The 21,125-nt window shown below is 47.1% G+C and overlaps 1 protein-coding gene across 1 annotated transcript; it reads left to right on the forward strand.

The window, feature by feature from the left end:
* The first annotated feature begins 3,750 nt into the window (after positions 1–3,750).
* PSMB5 (proteasome 20S subunit beta 5) lies at positions 3,751–13,245 on the forward strand. The gene is made up of 4 exons (XM_010378379.2): positions 3,751–3,771; positions 3,999–4,198; positions 5,110–5,416; positions 12,726–13,245. The coding sequence occupies exons 1-4, from the start codon at positions 3,765–3,767 to the stop codon at positions 13,010–13,012; spliced, it is 801 nt and encodes a 266-aa protein (XP_010376681.2). The 5' UTR covers positions 3,751–3,764; the 3' UTR covers positions 13,013–13,245.
* Positions 13,246–21,125: the final 7,880 nt, after the last annotated feature.

The following is a 21,125-nucleotide window of genomic DNA, read 5'->3' on the forward strand; positions in this document are numbered from 1 at the left end:
GCCCAGGCTGGAGTGCAGTGGCGCGATCTCTGCTCACTGCAACCTCCACCTCCTGGGTACAAGCGATTCTCCTGCCTCAGCCTCCAGAGTAGCTGGGACTATAAGCGTGTGCCACTATGCCTGACTAATTTTTTGTATTTTTAATAGAGACAGGGTTTCACCATGTTAGCCAGGATGATCTCGATCTCCTGACCTCGTGATCCGCCCACCTTGGCCTCCCATAGTGCTGGGATTACAGGCATGACCCACCACGCCTAGCCCACAGAACATTTTTAAGCAGGTGAGTGTTAAGATCAAGATGGTGTTTTAGGCCTGGCGCGGTGGCTCACGCCTGTAATCCCAGCACTTTGGGAGGCTGTGGCGGGCAGATCACCTGAGGTCAGGAGTTCAAGGCCAGCCTGCCCAACATGGCAAAATCCCATATCTACTAAAAATACAAAAAGAAAAAAAAAATTAACTGGGCATGGTGGCAAGCGCCTGTAATCCCAGCTACTTAGGAGGCTGAGGCAGGAGAATCGCTTGAACCTGGGAAGCAGAGGTTGCAGTGAGCTGAGATCACGCCAATGCACTCCAGCCTGGGTGACAAGAGCAAAACTATTTCAAAAAAAAAAAAATGGTGTTTTAGGAAAACAAATCTGATGCTGTGCAGAATGAATTAGAGAGTGAAAATTTAGATCCACAAATCAGTTAGGAGAAGGCCAGGCACGGTGGCTCACACCTGTAATCCCAGCACTGTGGAAGACTGAGGTGGGCAGATCATCTGAGGTCAGGAGTTCAAGACCAGCCTGGCCAACATGGCAAAACCCCATCTCTACTTAAAATACAAAAAAAAAAAAAAAAAAAAAAAATTATCCAGCCATGGTAGCACACTCCTGTAGTTTCAGCTACTTGGGAGGCTAAGGCAGGAGAATCACTTGAATCCGAGAGGTAGAGGTTGCAGTGAGCCAAGATTGTGCCACTGCACTCCAGCCTGGGCGACAGAGCGAGATTCCATCTCAAAAAAAAAAAAAAAAAAAAAGAAAGAAAGAAAGAAAAAGAAAAAGAAAAAAAAATCAGTTAGGAGAATATTTCAGCAATTCCGGAATGAGGACATAAGAAGCCAAAGGTGGTATCAGTTGTAATGAAAAAGAATGTGAGAAACATTGAAGTGGAAATAATCAGCAGGAGCAGGCAACTAACTGGATGTGAAGGAAAGAAAAAAGTTGTCGGCCGGGCGCGGTGGCTCAAGCCTGTAATACCAGCACTTTGGGAGGCCAAGACGGGCGGATCACAAGGTCAGGAGATCGAGACCATCCTGGCTAACCCGGTAAAACCCCGTCTCTACTAAAAAATACAAAAAACTAGCCGGGCGAGGTGGCGGGCGCCTGTAGTCCCAGCTACTTGGGAGGCTGAGGCAGGAGAATGGCGTGAACCCGAAAGGTGGAGCTTGCAGTGAGCTGAGATCTGGCCACTGCACTCCAGCCTGGGCGACAGAGCGAGACTCCGTCTCAAAAAAAAAAAAAAAAAAAAAAAGTTGTCAAAGATGAGCAAGGGCTTCAAGCCTTTGTGACTAGAAGATCATTGCTGTCATTCTTTCAGGTGTTCATTTGGCAAATATGTATTAAGCATACAGCGGGTACAGAAATGAATAGTAAAAACTTGTATTTAAAAGCTCACAATCCAGTAGGAGATAAATGTAATTTCTAACCAGGTAAAATGTGAAAGGGCCTTAAGAGAGGTACACATGCTATCAGTGGCAGAGTGAAAAACCACTGGAAGAAGCCAGAAGGACTAGTTGCACTGCAGGAGTGACTGCAAAATAATATATGCCCAGTAAACAGACACACTGCATTTTCCACTCTATCCAAGTGTGAAACACAAAGATCTGCTTAATTGCATTCTGATGATTGGGCTTGGAAAGTGTTGCCAATTTCAGCATTAAAAATACAGCATAGGCCGAGTGCAGTGGCTCACACCTGTAATCCCAGCACTTTGGGAGGCTGAGGCAAGCGGATCACCTGAGGTCATGGTGAAACCCCATCTCTACTAAAAACACAAAAATTAGCCAGGAGTGAGATTGGGGTGGTGGCTCACGCCTGTAATCCCAGCACTTTGGGAGGCCGAGGTGGGCGCACCACGAGGTCAGGAGATGGAGAGCATCCTGGCTAACAAGGTGAAACTCATCTCTACTAAAAATACAAAAAAAAGAAAAAGAAAATTAGCTGGGCGTGGTGGTGGGCGCCTGTAGTCCCAGTTACTCGGGAGGCTAAGGCAGGAGAATGGCGGGAACCCGGGAGGCGGAGCTTGCAGTGAGCTGAGATGGCGCCACTGCACTCCAGCCTGGGCGACAGAGCAAGACCTGTCGCAAAAAAAAAAAAAAAAAAAAAATTAGCCAGGAGTCGTGCCAGGCATCTGTAATTCCAGCTACTCAGGACGCTGAGGCAAGAGAATCGCTTGAACCTGGGAGGCGGAGGTTGCAGTGAGCTGAGATCACGCCCTTGCACTCCAGCCTGGGGGACAAGAGCGAGACTTTGTCTCAAAAACAAACAAACAAAATACAGCATATGGCTGGGCGCAGTGGCTCACGCCTGTAATGCCAGCACTTTGGGAGGCTGAGGTGGGTGGATTACCTGGGGTCAGGAATTCGAGACCAGCCTGGCCAACGTGGTGAAACCTCATCTGTACTAAAAATACACATACACACACACACACACACACACACACACAATTAGCTGGACATGGTGGCGGGCGCCTGTAATCCCAGCTACTCGGGAGGCTGAGGCAGGAGAATCACTTGAACCTAGGAAGCAGAGGTTGCAGTGAGCAGAGATCGTGCCACTGTGCTCCAGCCTGGGTGACAGAACAAGCCTCCGTCTCAAAAAAAAAAAAAAAAAAAAAAGAAAAGAAAAAAAAAAGAAAAAAGAAAAAAAGAAAAAGAAAAAAAATGCAGAGTCTGCTGGGGGAAACATGGAGCTGAATTGGACATCAGAAGAAAGTGGAATTTTGATGTTGATAGATGTTGCTGCTAGAATCCAACAAGGAAGGCCAGACACTGACTTCATAGAACCACAAAGCAGGAGGCAACATTTCATACATATGCACACTTCCTGGTTTGTTTTAGTTCCCAAAGAATTGAAAAATGAAGGTGGGTGGAGGGAGGAAGAGGCAATGAAATATAGTACGTTCCTGAATAAAGGGCATCATCTTAGCAAGTTGAAGTTAGAGAATCTCTTGGTACATATTTATGCAGTCGAGTTTGCGGATTAACTGGACCCTTTGCTTTTTCTTCTTCCATCTGCCTTTTAGGCAATTCATTACTTATTTGAATTTCCACCAGACGGTAGGAGTCAAGAGAAGGAATATTGGATATTAAAAACCGGTTACTGTTAAAGAAGGGTTGCTGTATGGCGACTGACAACAAGAGATATAGCACTTTATTTTGCTGCGTTTTTTTTTACCACTAATTAATGTGGTTTAACTAATATAGGGAAATGGCCTCAGAATGGATCATTATTTTATCCAATTTTAGAGGGTGCCCTTAAACAAGATGGCAACCTCAGGGGCGTTAACAAGGTGCTGAAGCAGCAGCGATGTAACCTGTTGCCTCGACACCGGGCTGGAGTGGGAGGACTCACCGCTAAGGGTTCAGAACGGATTTTCAACCAGTCACGCCCTTCTCAAAGATGGCCGACCTCACTTCCCTCACGCAACATGGACGTTTTCAGACACTTCCTGTGAATTTGAGGTTACTCTGATCTAGGACTACTTGCATGACCAAAGCCAAGATGGCAGGTACGCCCTTTAACAATTTAAGGTTAGTGAAGCCATCTATTTCCCCAACCCCCTTCGTGAAAATGGTCTTTCCCATCTGGCTCTTCTTTTGGGAGGCGTGGTTGCCAGCAGTCAAAATGGCTCCTTTCGGGAATAGATTTAATAGGAAGTGAAGCTATGACGGCGAGGCGTTGCCCGACCTATCTTTGCTAGGCGTTCTCAGAGTTAGTTCTTTCTGCCCACACTAGACATGGCGCTTGCCAGCGTGTTGGAGAGACCGCTACCGGTGAACCAGCGCGGGTTTTTCGGACTCGGGGGTCGTGCAGATCTGCTGGATCTAGGTCCAGGGAGTCCCAGTGATGGGCTGAGCCTGGCCGCGCCCGGCTGGGGTGTCCCAGAAGAGCCAGGAATCGAAATGCTTCATGGAACAACCACCCTGGCCTTCAAGGTGCGGAGCCAGCCCCCTTGCCAGGCAGATTATTGAACGCCCGCGACTTGCCTGGCCTCCCAGCCTGACCAGAGTTTGCGGTGGCCTTGGCCACCAACCCAGGCGGAGGCGCGGTCCTCTCGTTCGGACCGCAGCAGTTTTGCTGTCTCATTGACCCAGGAGGCCCCTGTCTTTGCTCTGGTTGGAGAGGGTGGCGGTGGGGCCGGGGGTAAGTTGGGGAAGGAAGCTGAGGCCTCTTGGGTTGATTCCTAGGCGACCCCAGGTTCCTGCTGTTCAGGATCTTCTAGCTGGGAAAGGGGAAAGGCCGCAACAAAAATGAACCTTGGCCGAGGGAAGGCTATTGTAACCGTTTACCAAAGTTTTGGAAACTGGGCGGCCCCTCAAGGCAAGGGTAACCGAAACTGGCATAAAGGGGAAACTGGGTTCCTCATCTATAAAATGATTTTCTTTTTGTTTTTGAGACAGGGCTTCGCCCTGTCGCTCAGGCTGGAGTGCAATAGTGCCAGCGCCTCAGCCTCCAGAGTAGCTGAGACTATAGGCACACACCACCACGACAGGCTAAGTTTTTTACTTTTTGTAGAGATGGATCTCCCTGTGTTGCCCAGGCTGGTCTCCAGCACCTGGCCTCAAGCGATCCTCCCGCCTTGGCCTCCCAAAATGCCGAGATTACAGGAGTGAGCCACCACGCCCATCCTATAAAATGAATTTAATATGAGTTATATCCAGGTAAAGGGAGTGAGATGTGAAGCTTAGGTGATATTAATATATGGGGAAGTAGAGAAGTATACTGTGAAGTGTAAAAGGGTAGAGAAAGAGATGTGCTGGGTTTGGACTGATGCAAAAAGAAGTATGGTAGGAGTGTTTTTGTGGTCTTATGTGGCCTGTTTTGTATTTTCCTCTGATCTTAACAGTTCCGCCATGGAGTCGTAGTTGCAGCTGACTCCAGGGCTACAGCGGGTGCTTACATTGCCTCCCAGACGGTGAAGAAGGTGATAGAGATCAACCCATACCTGCTAGGCACCATGGCTGGGGGCGCAGCGGATTGCAGCTTCTGGGAACGGCTGTTGGCGCGGCAATGTCGAATCTATGAGCTTCGAAATAAGGAACGCATCTCTGTAGCAGCTGCCTCCAAACTGCTTGCCAACATGGTGTATCAGTACAAAGGCATGGGGCTGTCCATGGGCACCATGATCTGTGGCTGGGATAAGAGAGGCCCTGGTGAGTTAAGCTGCAACCACATTATCCTTGGGCTGACACTACAGAGAGGAGGAGTTGTATGGACAGATGAATTAAAGGGTTTGATGTCAATGCTGAGGAAGTGTAATTAGGTCCTTAGCCCTTCTTTCTCTCTCTCTCTTTTTTTTTTTTTTTTTTTTTTTTTGAGACTGTATCTCATTCTGTCGCTCAGACTGGAGTGCAGTGGCATGATCTTAGCTCACTGCAGCCTCCACCCCTAGGATTAAGCGAATCTCAGCTTCCTGAGTAGCTGGGATTACAGGCACCCATCACCATACCTGGTTAGTTTTTGTTTTGGTTTTGGTTTTTGGTTTTTTTTGAGACGGAGTTTCGCTCTTGTCACCTAGGCTGGAGTGCAATGGTGCAATCTTGGCTTATTTCAACCTCCACCTCCGGGATTCAAGCGATTCTCCTGCTTCTGCCCCCCAAGTAGCTGGGATTATAGGCATGCACCACCACACCTGGCTAATTTTTGTATTTTTAGTAGAGATGGGGGTTTGCCATCTTGGTCAGGCTGGTCTCGAACTCCTGACCTCAGGTGATCCACCCTCCTCGGCCTCCCAAAGGACTGGGATTACAGTCGTGAGTCACTGTGCCTGGCCTTATTTTTGTGTTTTTAGTAGAGATGGGATTTCACCATGTTTGCCAAGCTGGTATCGAATGCACATGATCCACTGACCTTGGCTTTGGCCTCCCAAAGTGCTGGGATTACAGATATGAGCCACCGCACCCAGCCTGTTCCTTCTCTTTTTTCAAGGAAGGCACTGTAGTATAGGAAAAGGGATGGAGTTAAATCAGCTGTGTCATTGACTACCTGTTTGACAGTGGGCATGCATATTTTCTCAGCCTCTGTTTTATCATCTGTTATATTGGTTAAGTGAGGTAACAAATGTAAACCTACTAGTATAGTGTCTGGCTCATAATTTTCCATCTGTGCTCTCTCCTATAAAATAAGACCCAGAGGCCAGGCGTGGTGGGTCATACTTGTAATCCCAGCACTTTAGGAGGCTGAGGCAGGTGGATCACCTGAGGTCAGGAATTCAAGACCGGCCTGGCCAACATGGCGAAACCCTGTCCCTACTAAAAATACAAAAATTAGCCCGGCATGGTGGCAGGCACCTGTAATCCCAGCTACTCAGGAGGCTGAGGCACGAGAATCGCTTGAACCCGGTAGGTGGATGTTGCAGTGAGCAGAGATCATGCCACTGCACTCCAGCCTGGGCAACAGAGTGAGACTCTGTCTCAAAAAAAAAAAAAAAGAATTTAAGAATTTGTTGAATCCTACATGTAGCAGTAGTGCTTCAAGTGTTCATTGGCCATGTGTGGCTTGTGGCTACTGTATTGGACTCTAATATATGGTTGTCCCTCAAAAGTTAGTCATTTCTCTTCTGTATTTTTTCTTTTCTTTCTTTCTTTTTTTTTTTTTGAAACGAAGTTTTGCTCTTGTCGCCTAGTCTGGAGTGCAATGGCATTGTCTCGGCTCACTGCAACCTCTGCCTCCTGGGTTCAAGTGATTCTCCTGCCGCAGCCTCCCAAGTACCTGGGATTACAAGCGCCCGCCACCATGCCCAGCTAATTTTGTATTTTTAGTAGAGATGGGGTTTCACCATGTTGGCCAGGCTGGTCTCAAAATCCTGACCTCAGGTGTTTCGCCTGCCTCAGCCTCCCAAAGTGCTAGGATTAAAGGTGTGAGCCACTGCACCCGGCCTCTTCTCCTTTTTTCTTTAGAGAGTCTTTGGCCTAGAAGGAGCCTTTTGGGCTCCTCTCTTTTTTTGGGCGGGGTGGGTATGGAGTCTCACTCTTGTTGCCCTGGCTGGAGTGCAGTGGCGCAATCTCAGCTTACTGCAATCTCCGCCTCCCAGGTTCAAGTGATTCTCCTGCCTCAACCTCCCATGTAGCTGAGACTACAGTCATGTGCCACCATGCCCATCTAATTTTTGTATTTTTAGTAGAGACAGGGTTTCACCATGTTGGCCAGGCTGGTCTTGAACTCCTGACCTCAGGTGATCTGCCCACCTCAGCCTGCCAAAGTGTTGAGATTACAGGGGTGAGCCATGCGCCCAGTCCTGGGCTCATTTCTTTTATAATCACCCTTAACCATCGTGCTAGGTCCTGTTCTATCATCTCTGAAAATAAGTTCCTTAGCCTGTTTTTCCTTTCCAGCATTTAAGAAACTTGCCAGAAAGTTCGACTTTGTATTTGATGTCATTTCCTCACCAGCCAGTTTTGAATTGTCCCTTTAGTAAAGTTGGAGTATAGCTAGTCACTTTCTACTTTTCCCTTCCATATGCTTGAAAATAATTATTCTTTCCTCCTTTTTTTTTGCTTCATTAATTTACCTGCTTACTAAATACCTAGTTACCTTGTGGAACAATTATAGGATACCTACCACTTTTTCACTTGCTTTCAAATGAGAATAGAAAGGGATGTAGGGAGTATCTGCTTACTACCCAATGGAGGATGAAAGGAAATTATAAACAATGTGAGAGAGGAGCTCAGTTTGTTACTTTGGAAACTGAGATGCTATTCTCTGAAAGGTGGGAAAAGACAGTTCCATACATTTTACATGATCCAGGGAAGCATTTTGGAATTGTTGCTTTGAACCCTTAACTGGTGGATTTGTTCTAGGTGATGGAAACAGTGTAAGAGAGTACAGGGACTGGGTAGCAAGGAAAATCCAGGGAGACTGAGCATCATTTAAATAGTACTTTCAAGAGGCCTTCCTGACTACCCCGTCCCATTCATTGTGAGTCAGCCCCTTGCCTCATATTACAGTTGGTCCTTGAGCAACATGGATTTGAATCACTCAGGTCCACTTATACGCAGATATTTTTCAACCTAATTCTGATTGAAAATACACATTCCCAGAATTTGAAACCCGAATATACAGAAGGCCAATTTATTTATTTATTTATTTATTTTGGGGGTGGAGTTTTGCTCCTGTCACCCAGGCTGGAGTGCAATGGCGCGATCTCGGCTCACTGCAACCTCCGCCTCCTGGGTTCAAGTGATTCTCCTGCCTCAGCCTCCCGAGTAGCTGGGAGTACAGGTACCCACCACCCTGCCAGCTAACTTTTATGTTTTTAGTAGAGACAGGGTTTTACCATGTTGGCCAGGCTGGTCTTAAACTCCTGACCTCAGGTGATCCACCTGCCTCAGCCTCCCAAAGTGCTGGGATTACAGGCGTGAGCCACCACACCCGGCCAACTTTTCATATATGCAGGTTCTGCAGGGCCAACTTTGGGACTTGAGTATGCATAGATTTTGGTATATGCAGGGGTCTTGGGACGAATCCCCTTCATATACAGAAGGACGACTGTACTTAACCCAAGGCTGAATAAGATAAAAAATTTTTTTGTGAGACGGAGTCTCGCTCTGTCACCCAGGCTGGAGTGCAGTGGCACGAACTCTGCTCACTGCAAGGTCGGCCTTCCAGGTTCACGCCATTCTCCTGCCTCAGCCTCCTGCGTAGCTGGGACTACAGGCACTCGCCACCATGCCTGGCTAATTTTTTGTATTTTTAGTAGAGACGGGGTTTCACCGTGTTAGCCAGGATGGTGTCAATCTCCTGACCCCGTGATCCACCTGCCTCAGCCTCCCAAAGTACTGGGATTACAAGCGTGAGCCACCGCGCCCGGCCTGATAAATACCATTTTTAAAAGAACCAGTTGGCTGGGCGCGGTGGTTCACGCCTGTAATCTCAGCACTTTGGGAGGCCGAGACAGGTGGATCACCTGAGGTCAGGAGTTCCAGACCAGCCTGACCAACATGGTGGAACCCTGTCTCTACTAAAAATACAAAATTGTGGTGGCACATGCCTGTAAACCCAGCTACTCAGGGAGATGAGGCAGGACAACCACTTGAACCTGGGAGGCAGAGGTTGCAGTAAGCTGAGATCGTGCCATTGCACTCCAGCTTGCGAAGGAAATGAGCAAAACTTTGTCTCAAAAATCAGTCAGTCAATCAATAAAAAGAACCAGTCAAATGCTGAAGGAGTTTTGAGGAGGAAGAGATTACTTATGATGGGAGGAATTAGGGAAGACTTCATGGATTGGTGGTAGTTGTCCTGGATGTGAAAAAGGGAAAGGGAACATAACAAAGAAAGGGAGGAAAGAAGCATGAAGCTTTTGAGGAGTAACTGAAAGTCCAGTTTAATTGGAACTAAGTGGGTGAAGGGGAATAGTGAGCCAAAAAGCCAGAAGGGTACGATGGAACCAGATGGTGACCCCCCTAGGCAAGAGCATGGCAGTGGGGCTGAGAAGGGGCCAGAGAAAGCAGTAAAGTAGACATGAGAATCACCTGAACCTGAAAACCAATAAGGGCAGTGGTGCTCGAGCTGGCTTGCATTAGAATCACCTGGAGGACTTAAAAAAAGTTCCATACCTGTTTCCCACCCCACACCAATTATAAAAAACACCTAGGGTAAGTCCTATGCATTTTTGAAAAAAATCTTTGTTAGATGACTAGTGCACAGTGAGATGTGAGAACCACTAAAATAGGAAAAAGAGTAGTGATGCCATTGGCAGAATTTCAGAAGACAGGAGGAAGCGTGGGTTAGTGGCGCACAAGAGAGATGAGTTTGGTAGGTAATGGAGAACCACTGGTATCTAAGTTTAGGAAGTATGAATCTGAACTTGATGACAAAGGCATTCAGCTGGAGGGATCCAGTAGGCAGTTGGGATTGAACACTTTGTCTAAATTTTCATCTGTACCAAAAGTTAGCTAGTTTTTTCATAAAGGGCCAAATAGTAAATATTTTAGGCCTGCAGGCCTAAATCTTTATCTCAAATACTTAATGTTTTGTTTTTCTAAGACCACCAGAGCGGGTACAAAAGAACCAGCGACTAGGCAAGGGTAGGAGCAAAACTGCAAGTTTATTTTGGTCACCTAGCTTCAAGGGAAGAAGGTGGGTAGGGAGAGGTCTGTTGGCCCCCGACAAAAGGGGCCCCCGGAGTCACCCGTACAGCTCTCCGACGGAGTTCCGACCACAGTGGGGAACCGACCGCAGTGGGGAAGCTGGGAAGTCCGCGCGTGGCGATCCCCCCAGAGCGGCTTTTCTAGGAGTGGGAGGGCGATAGGCGGGGCACGGGCGTGTCCGGGGGCGTTCCGCAGGTGTGACCAGGTAAATCTTGGTCTCTTCGGATTGACATCACCTGGCGCATGCCTAGTTGGTCTGCACCTTCCCGGTCCCCGGCTGGATTTTCCCGCGCGCGGGAAAAGTTGGGGGGGGGATGAAAAACCCAGAAGTGCGCCATCTTGCCTCCGTTCATCCAAACACTTAACTCTGCTGGTGTTGCACAAAACAACCATAGACAGTATGGAAACAGTGGCTGTGTTCCAATAACATTCTAATTACAAAAATAAAGGCAGTTGGCCTGGCCAAACCCTGTTCTATACCAGCAATAGAAATATAATGTGAGCCATATTTGTAATTTTACATTTTATACTAGCTACATTTTTTAAATTAAAAAGAAAAAAATTAATTTCAACATATTTTGTTTAACCTAATAAATCCAAAATATTATGTCAGCAGGTAGTACTAGTTCATTTCAAATGCTCAACTAGTCCCGTGTGGCTAGTGGCTACCATATGGACAGTGCAGGTCTTTACAATATGATTACGAACTCTAGGCTTTATTATCCTCCTGTGTAAAGTATGTCTTGTTCTCCAGATATTTTAAACTCTTTGAGTTCTGGGATTATGGAATTTGTTTTTCTGTCACACAGGCTGGAGTGCAGTGGCATAATCACAGCTCACTGTGATCTCAACCTCCTGGGCTCAAGTGACTGGCATTGTGGGGTCTTTTGGTGGGCGAGTGGGGATTATGTTTTGTTTGTTTCTTGAGACAGAGTTTCACTCTTGTTGCCCAGGCTGGAGTGCAATGGTGCGATCTCGGCTCACTGGAACCTCCACCTCCCAAGTTCAAGTGATTCTCCTGCCTCAGCCTCCTGAGTAGCTGGGATTACAGGCATGCGCCACCATGCCCGGCTAATTTTGTATTTTTAGTAGAGACAGGGTTTCTCCATGTTGGTCAGGCTTGTCTTGAACTCCCAACCTCAGGTGACCCACTTGCCTCGGCCTCCCAAAGTGCTGGGATTACAGGCTTGAGCCACTGCACCTGGCTGGGGATTATGTTTTAAATGTTATCTTTAACAGTGTCTGAAGTTCTGTGCTTGAAACCTAAGTCATTTGGAATATACTTGCTTTGTGGGTGTGCTGAGAGGATCGGCAACATGGCAAGGTAGTTACCATAATGTAAGGTGAGATGGGGTGGTATGTTGTAGAATCCTGGAGTCTTAATATTAAATTTTATTCCTTCAGGTTTTTTTTTTTTTTTCTGAAGACAGCATCTCAGTCTGTTGCCCAAGTTGGAGTGTGGTGGTGTGACTATAGCTCACTGCAGCCTGCACCTCCTGAGCTCAAACAGTCCTCCTGTTTCAACCTCCCACAGACATGCACCACCACACCCAGCTAGCTTTTAAAATAATAATAATAATTTCATAGAAGTCCTATCTTGTATTTATGTTGGCTTCCCTGGGTTTCTCTTTTTTTAATATATATTATTTATTTATTATTATTTTATTTTGAGACAGAATTTCGCTCTTGTTGCCCAGGCTGGAGTGCAATGGCGTGATCTTGGCTCACCGCAACCTCTGCCTCCCAGGTTCAAGTGATTCTCCTGCCTCAGCCTCCCGAGTAGCTGAAATTATAGGCATGTGCCACCATGCCCGGCAAATTTTGTATTTTTAGTAGAGACGGGGTTTCTTCATGTTGGTCAGGCTGGTCTCGAACTCTTGACCTCAGGTGATCTGCCCACCTCAGCCTCCCAAAGTGCTGGGATTACAGGTGTGAGCCACCTTGCCTGACCTACTTTTTTATTTTTTAAATTTTATTCTAGGTTTTAAGAGAACTGCTAACAGGGCGAGGTGGCTCATGCCTATAATCTTAGCACTTTGGGAGTCTGAGGAGGGCAGGTCCCCAGAGGTCAGGAGTTCAAGACCAGCCTGACCAACATGGTGAAATCCCATATCTACTAAAAATACAAAAATTAGCTGGGCATGGTTGCGAGCACCTGTAATCCCAGCTACCTGGGAAGCTGAGGCAGGAGGATCACTTTAACCTGGGAGGTGGAGGTTGTGGTGTGCCGAGATGGCACCATTGCACTCCAGCCTGGGCAACAAGAGTGAAACTCCATTTCAAAATAAAAGAACTACTGCCTTGACATATGAATTAGATATCAAAAGGGGTGATCTTTTTTTTTTTTTCCTGCTAACCTGATCTCCCTTTCCAGGCCTCTACTACGTGGACAGTGAAGGGAACCGGATCTCAGGGGCCACCTTCTCTGTAGGTTCTGGCTCTGTGTATGCGTATGGGGTCATGGATCGGGGCTATTCCTATGACCTGGAAGTGGAGCAGGCCTATGATCTGGCCCGTCGAGCCATCTACCAAGCCACCTACAGAGATGCCTACTCAGGAGGTGCAGTCAACCTCTACCACGTGCGGGAGGATGGCTGGATCCGAGTCTCCAGTGACAATGTAGCTGATCTACATGAGAAGTACAGTGGCTCTACTCCCTGAAAGAGGGTGGATACAGCTGCTTGTGTTTCTTGAGATGACTGTCATTGGTAATATGGATACAGTGACCCATCCCCCATCCTATTTATAGTGGAAGGGCCTTCAATTGTATCAATACTTTGAGTTCTGGCACATTGACCTCTATGTGTTACCAGTCATTAATGAGCTGCTGCAGAAGTGACTATTTGTTTTACTTTCTTGGATGTTAACATTACACTACTCACTACTCAACCTCAGCCTGTGTTGCGTCTTTTGTCACACTGTCCCTCCTCCAAGCACTTTTCGGTCAAATAAGCCAGGACAGTGGGAAGGAAGTGACTGTAATTACAGGAAACAGTGGTGTGAAGACATTGTCTAGTGAATACATTAACATCCCCACTCATGAAGCTAATAACGGAGAAGGAGAGAGAGGGAGGGAGGAGGGAGACACTTCTCGATTCGGTTTACAAAGAGATGAAAAGTTGATGAGGTGGAAAGATGCACAGGGCTGTACCAGGCAGGGCTCCAGGAGAAAAGGCTGTCACCCTGTGGTGAGGGAGGGGAGGCTGAGGCTACTTGCAGAGCTGAAGGGTGAGGAGGGTAAATCTTGACTTTTAAACCAACTGGGAAGGGAAGGCTTGGACCCTGGGAAGGGGAGGGCAAAGAAGCGGCTGTGAAAGCAGTAGTAACCACAAGGTTGGTGATCCTTGTCCTTTTGGTCCTCTGGTGCATATGTGTGGAGAGGAGAGGGTAGTGATGGGGAGTTTATAGCCCCCTGGTCAGGAAGCAGCACTAAATTGTCAATGGAATATGTGGGTGGGGAAGAGGCCCTGCTGAGAGCACAGAGATGGCTGATTCATCACACCCAGCACTACTGGGGTTGGGGGGAGTTCCCAAGCTATGGTGGCAGCAGATGGCAAGGCCTTCTGTTAAGGAGAAGACAGGAGATAGAGGAGGTTGGTGGGAGAAACCTTTAAAACATGGGAGTGGAGGACACAAACAATACCACCTTGTATTTAGCCAGAAGGCAGAAAGTGGTTGGTGAAGGTGACAACCCAGTGTCATGTTTTGAGACTGAGAGGTTTGGAGGAGTCATTCGTAGAAGAAGAGGGGTAAGCCTGCCTCCCCTGTACTGCGGCTACCTTCCCTTCCCCCTCAGCCTTGTGCAGTCTTTGTATTGATTGATGAGGGCTGTCGGCCAGGAACTGATCAGTCTTGTTAATTGCATTTGTCAAATGCAGGGAAATTGGGAATTAGTGAAATCGGAGAAGGGGGTTTGGAAAACAAATGACATGCCTAAGGAGATTTTTTGCAGAAAAGTATCTTAGGAGCCCCTGGAGTCAGGGAGCTGCTAGTGTGGACTCAGACTACACGGTTGAAATAGGCAAGAGCTGGTCCGGGCGCAGTGGCTCAGGCTTGTAATCCCAGCACCAGCACTTTGGGAGGCTGAGGCGGGCAGATCACTTGAGGCCAGGAGTTTGAGACCAGCCTGGCCAACATGGTGAAACCTGTCTCTACTAAAAATAGACAAAAAATTAGCTGGGTGTGGTAGTGGGTACCTGTAATCCCAGCTACTTGGGAGGCTGAGGCAGGAAGATTCCTTGAACCCAGAGGCAGAGGTTGCAGTGAGCCGAGATCGTGCCATTGCATTCCAGCCTGGGCAACAAAAACAAAGTTCCATCTCAAAAAAAAAAGAGAGCGAAAGAAATAGGCAGGACCCAAGCTACATCTTCCTTCTCATAGACTGTTGGGAAATGGTTAGCTGCGTGAGAAGCACAGGTACAGTCATCTTCCTCTCACTTAGGACAATGGTTTGCAGATCAAAAAAAAAAAGCACTCTTAGGAGAAATCCCAATGCCTGAAAAAAATCAGAGGTTGAAGTTGAGCTGAGAGGTCCAGAGCTTCAAGCACGGAGCTTCCCCATCCAGTCACTCCCTGCAGCACCCTTTGTTAGCCCTATACACATACATAGTCCCTGGCACTTCTTGGAACCTCAAGGAACACAATTTGAAAACCCCTTCCCTGGGAAATAGCCTTAAGGATAGAAAGATAATTGAAGATTGGAATTTCCTTACATGACCCCAGAGAGCATAATACCCCAGCTTTGGTCCATGAACAGAAAATTCATTCTGGAGAGAAGAGATGATCTTGAAACAATGCAACCCTTTGCCCTGTTTCTGTCTCACACTTTGCTTTGGCAGTGGTTTAGCTGTTTAACGGAAACACCTCTTCTGCACTGGCAGAGTCCTTATGTTAGAAGAGAAAATGCATGTTCCATTCTGGCATATCCCTGTTGATCTACCTTCCTGGGTCTTGGGTAAAAGACTCATTTAATGGAAGAGCTCAATTTGTGGTAGGTTTTTCCGGGAAGAAAGTAGAACAGAGGTAGAGAAAACTGCAAGTCTGTAGGCTAGTGGTATCCACCTGTGCATCTGTGATTTCTTGCTGACGGTTACTGGGGGGAAATTGGCTTTGCAGCGATGTTGTGTGTCTCTGCTTGTGTGGGGATGATGGATGCCACATAGGATTGGAGAGATGCTTTTGAGTGGAGTGTACCAGTTCAGGGACTCCCATCAGATTCATTTCCCAGTGCAGTCCTCTTGACAAAGGATGATGGAAAAGAAATTGCCTTAAATAGCTGGAAGATTAATTTCTCTCGGCAGTTCCCAGGCGTCCAAGGGACTGGGCTCTTTAAGTGATGTCTGACAATTTCTCTTCCCTCAACAGATAACTCAGTAACACCAAAATCTGGCTCCTCGGGGTAGGTGATGGGACTAATCTGATTAAATAGGGAGCAAATACTCCTGGAGTCCCCTTGCTTTCTCTTGCTAGCCTTCCAGTATCTGCACACCAGGCAAGGGAGGGCTGTGGGGAGTAGCAGTGCACTGCGGGGTGAGTAGAATGTTCATGAAGGAAGGTGAAAAGGTAGGTGAGGATGTGGGGGAGGAGGGGGAAGGGCACAGTTAATGCAAATCAAAGACTGAAGCATAATAGTTACTCAGTGTTCCTCTTTAGGCAAAACCAGAAGGTCAATGTCTCTTGATATCCTCCTCAGCTAGCAAATGAGAAAACTGTCAAAGCCATTTGGGGAGTGTAAGGTCACATCCTCTGAGGGGAAATAAAACAACTGATTTATTCTGGCCCATGGATTCTATGTGGTCTGTTAGGGGACAGAAGCAAGAGGTGGGATGAAAAGAGAATAAAGTAGAAAAAAAAGGTGGATGGAAATTTTGAGGGGAGCATTTCTCTTGTGTCAGGAGTAACAAGGATAGGATGATTGGGTTAGGAGAGAATCTACATAATCATACCTAATTTTAATTGGTTACATTTAGATTTTTAATTTTCTTTTATTTTTATTTGTTTTGTTAGATCTTCCCCTGACCTGCTCCTGGGGCTATAACAGATATGGACTTTGAAACTGTATAGAGTGTAGAGCAGTGCTCTATAATTTAAAATATACATATATTGCAACCAAGCGTCCCTGCTGTTTTGTGTTTGTTTCTTTTTTTTTTTTTTTTTTTTGTTGTTGTTGTTGAGACAGAGTCGTGCTCGTGGCCCAGGCTGGAGTACAGTGGCCGGATCTCAGCTCACTGCAAGCTCCGCCTCCCGGGTTTATGCCATTCTCCTGCCTCAGCCTCCCGAGTAGCTGGGACTACAGGCCCCCGCCACGTCGCCCGGCTAGTGTTTTGTATTTTTTAGTAGAGACGGGGTTTCACCATGTTAGCCAGGATGGTCTCGATCTCCTGACCTCGTGATCCGCCCATCTCGGCCTCCCAAAATGCTGGGATTACAGGCTTGAGCCACCGCGCCCGGCCTCTTGTTTGTTTTTATAAGTTCTAGTTTCCCTTCAGGAAGCCAGAATCCTATTGGGAAAGCTTTAATTATAGTGGGCAAGAGGGAGTGCAAACACAGCAATCAGAACTGCCCTGATCAGCAGCTGCTGCCACCTTCTGCCTGACCTGGGCCACCCCTCTTTTTCCCCCCAAAGCCAGCCTCCCATGCTCCCCAGGCCTGGCTTCAGAGACAAGTTCTGGTTTCCAGGAGCTCTGCCCCCACTGAAGCATTTCAATAAAAACATTTCTAAAATGTCCCCTTTGCAGTAGTTAGTGGGTCAAGCAGAAGAAATTCTACGCACGTCAGCTTCTTGGGCTTATTTGACCCAACTCATTTCTCCCAGAAGCTTTTGCCTCTCAGTTAGGTGCCAAGCCTAAGTTGGTATTTAACTCTTTATGGTCCAGATTAAGCTGTCATCAGCCATAAAGATATGACCTAGTTTATTTGAAAGGAAATAAGACACCATGGGTTCGACATCTTCTGATACCTCCCGTTTCTTATCCTCGGCCCCATCTTAGGCTGTTCATCCCTTTGCCTCATTCCATGTTTTCTCTCTGCTCTCTCACTTTATAAAAATTATCTTTCCTCTGCAGAGTTTAAATAAAAACCAATCAATCAGTAAACCAAGGGCTGCTTATAGGCTTTAAGGTAACAAGAAAAGGTTATCATTAGCTGCAGGGTACCCAAAAACCTGGTATTATAGAGGAAAATGCTGATGGAATGGCAGAAAGTGAACTAGAGAGAACAAGAGACAAACCAGAGACAAACAGAAAAGCGACTCCCAGGCAGCAAGCACGAGATTGAGCAAAGTGCAGAGGGAGATGTGAACGTGGCAGAGAAAGGTGGATGGAGACATTGACAGGCAGAGCTAGACTGTGAATGGGGGAAGACAGGGAGGGGAGTGGGAAAGGAGACTGAGAAGGGCAGTGATAGAGAGAGTGGGCAGAAAAACAGGGAGGAAGGAAGCGGCTCGAAGCTAATGCACAGTGAAACATGTCCCCCTGGAGACAGATAATTTCTCCAGCCATACGTAATGAACACGTGCCTCTCTGTGTGTTGCCCCTGTACTGTCACAGTCACTTAAATTCTGCAAGAATCTCTCCATGTCTACACCACTTATGCAAGGTTGGAAAGAAGGTTGGGGCTCTCACAATCCCCGTCTCAATCCAGCCAGGCCAAAGACAGAAAATTAGAAACCTCTCTCATAAAAGTTAACAGGGTGAGGGAGGCAGGATCACAGATTCAGTACCTTTGAAAATTTGTTTTTAGGTTCACTAAGAAGCCTTCTCTTCCCACACCTCCATACTCCTTGGACACACGCATCATACACATATAACTCATCCTCTTTTCTCCATACATGCCTGCAGATCAGGGCCAAGGATGCCTAAGTCAGGAGAGGGAAGCCACTACCTCCCAGGGAGACTGAGGAATAGCACATGTGTCAGGTAAGTAGGGAAATAAGTAGGTCCAAGTAGAAGTACATGTAGACTACAAGGCACCAAGGTAGAGGGGATGTTTTTGCACTATTGCAGCTCTTTCTCATTCTAGCCTCAACACTATCAGTATCCCAGGGACATCTATGCACTCTAAGCCTCCCCATGCACACAGAGTTTCACACAATACACAGGCTTTTTTACACAGCAGCTTATCTCCAGCAGTGATGCGTGGTATCGTCTGATTAGAGGGAATCCTCTGAGCACCATGGTTATGTGGGAGGGCTCATAATCACCATGTCTCCCTTGAGTCTTGAGTTTGTGCTCATAGCTTAGTCTTTAGAAAAGAAAGCAATGGAGCATTTTAAACCAACACAACATATTCAGCATAGTCCTGCATTTCCAAGCATCTCCTAAAGAGGAAAAATATGCATAAAGGTGGGTCAATCCAAGTGTGGTCCTTGGCTAGGGGTCAGCACTGTTCTACATCTCATTTAACAGCCTTAGGGCCAGGTGCCATGGTTCACACCTGTAATCCCAACACTTTGGGAGGTCAAGGTAGGAGGATCACTTGAGCTCAGGAGTTCAAGACCATCCTGGGCAAAATAATGAGACCCTCCCCCCCATCTCTACAAAAGATATTAAAATTTAGCCAGGTATGGTGGTACACACCTCTAGTCCCAGCTACTCAGGAGGCTGAGGCGAAAGGATCACTTGAACCTGGGACATGAGGCTGCAGGGAGCCGTAATCGCACCACTGCACTCCAGCCTGGGTGACAGAGTTAGACCCTGTCTCAAACAAAACAAAACAAATAAAAAAACAGCCATAGGCATGTGCCACATCAAAGAGCATCTATGTAGTGTCTCTGGTTGTTTCATGGCATGTCTGCCTGCTTTTTCGGTTAAGCACTATACTGTAGTTTTTATTTGTTACTGCATAGTGTCTAGCATGCTGCGTGCTGTTGGCTACTCAGGAAAGATATATAATAAATGTACTTTTAATAAATGAATTAATGAGGCCAGGTACATTAGCTCACGCCTGTAATCCTAGCACTTTGGGAGGTCGAGGTGGGTGGATCACTTGAGATCAGGAGTTCCAGGCCAGCCTGGCCAACATGGTGAAACTCTGTCTCTACTAAAATACAAAAATTAGCTGGGCGTGGTGGCATGCACCTGTAATCCCAGCTACTCGTGAGGCCGAGGCAGGAGAATCACTTGAACCTGGCAGGCAGAGGGCGCAGTGAGCAGAGATCCCACCAGCCACTGTACTCCAGCCTGGGCAACAGAGCGAGACTCTGTCTCAAAATAAATAAATAAATAAATAAATAAATAAATAAATAAATAAATAAATAGAATTAATGAATGATTGCTGGGCACGGTGGTTCATGCCTGTAATCCCAGCACTTTGGGAGGCTGAGGCAGGCAGATCACCGGAGGCCGGGAATTAAAGACCAGACTGGCCAACATGGTGAAACCCCGTCTCTACTAAAAATACAAAACTTAGCTGGGCATGGTGGCAGGCGCCTGTAATCCCAGCTACTCAGGAGGCTGAGGCAGGAGAATCGCTTGAACCCGGGACGTGGAGGTTGCAGTGAACCGAGATTGCGCCATTGCACTCCAGCCTGGGAGACAAGAGCGAGACTTTGTCTCAAGAGAAAAAAAAAAAGAATTAATGAATGATTTAACTATGGTGTCATTTTGCCAGTGGTTCCTACCCTTCTTAGCACTGTGACTCCCATTTGTTTAATTTTAAGATGCTGTTTGCTGCTCTTAAACATACTGTGGGCTGGGCACGGTGGCTCATACCTGTAATTCTAGTGCTTTGGGAGGCTGAGGCAGGTGGATCACCTGAAGTCAGGAGTTCAAGGCCAGCCTGGCCAACATGGTGATGAAACTCCGTCTCTACTAAAAATACAAAAATCAGCCAGGTGTGGTGGCACGCGCCTGTAATCCCAGCTACTCAGGAGGCTGAAGCAGGAGAATCACTTAAACCCTGGGGGCAGAGGTTGCAGTGAACCGAGACTGTGCCACTTCATTCCAGCCTGGGTGAAAGAGTGAAACTCTGTCTCAAAAAAACAAACAAAACAAAACAAAACAAAAACTATGAAACGTATATATTAATTTTTAAAATTAAGACAAATTAAAATTACTTGTTTTTTTTTTTTGTTTTTTTTTTTTGAGAAGGAGTCTCACTCCGTCACCCAGGCTGGAGTGCAGTGACCCTATCTCGGCTCACTGCAAGCTGAGCCTCTGGGGTTCACGCCATTCTCCTGCCTCAGCATCCCGAGTAGCTGGGACTACAGGCGCCCACCATCATGCCCAGCTAATTTTGTGTATTTTTAGTAGAGATGGGGTTTCACCATGTTAGCCAGTATAGTCTCCATCTCCTGACCTCATGATCCACCCACCTCGGCCTCCTAAAGTGCTGGGATTACAGGTGTGAGCCACTGCGCCCTGAGTTTTTTTTTTTGTTTTTTGTTTTTTGTTTTTTTTGAGACAGAGTCTCGCTGTGTTGCCCAGTATGGAGTACAGTGGTGCGATCTCGACTCACTGCAAGCTCCGCCTCCCTGGTTCACGCTATTCTCCTGACTCAGCCTCCCGAGTAGCGCCCACCACCACGCCCGGCTAATTTTTTGTTTTTGTTTTTTTTTTTTTGTATTTTTACTAGAGACGGGGTTTCACCGTGTTAGCCAGGATGGTCTCGATCTCCTGACCTCGTGATCTGCCCGTCTCGGCCTCCCAAAGTGCTGGGATTACAGGCTTGAGCCACCGCGCCCGGCCTTTTTTTTTTTTTTTTTTTGAGACAGAGTCTTGCTCTGTTGCCCAGGCTGGAGTGCAGTGGCGCAATCTCCACTCACTGCAAGCTCCAC

This window comes from Rhinopithecus roxellana, chromosome 5, assembly GCF_007565055.1.
Source record: "Rhinopithecus roxellana isolate Shanxi Qingling chromosome 5, ASM756505v1, whole genome shotgun sequence".
In the NCBI taxonomy this organism is placed as follows: Eukaryota; Metazoa; Chordata; class Mammalia; order Primates; family Cercopithecidae; genus Rhinopithecus; species Rhinopithecus roxellana.

Bases quoted from the DNA above. Each gene is read 5' to 3' on its own strand.
- PSMB5 (XM_010378379.2), top strand. The intron at 4,199-5,109 runs GTGCGGAGCCAG...TGATCTTAACAG, and splicing joins CAACCACCCTGGCCTTCAAG to TTCCGCCATGGAGTCGTAGT. The intron at 5,417-12,725 runs GTGAGTTAAGCT...CTCCCTTTCCAG, and splicing joins CTGGGATAAGAGAGGCCCTG to GCCTCTACTACGTGGACAGT.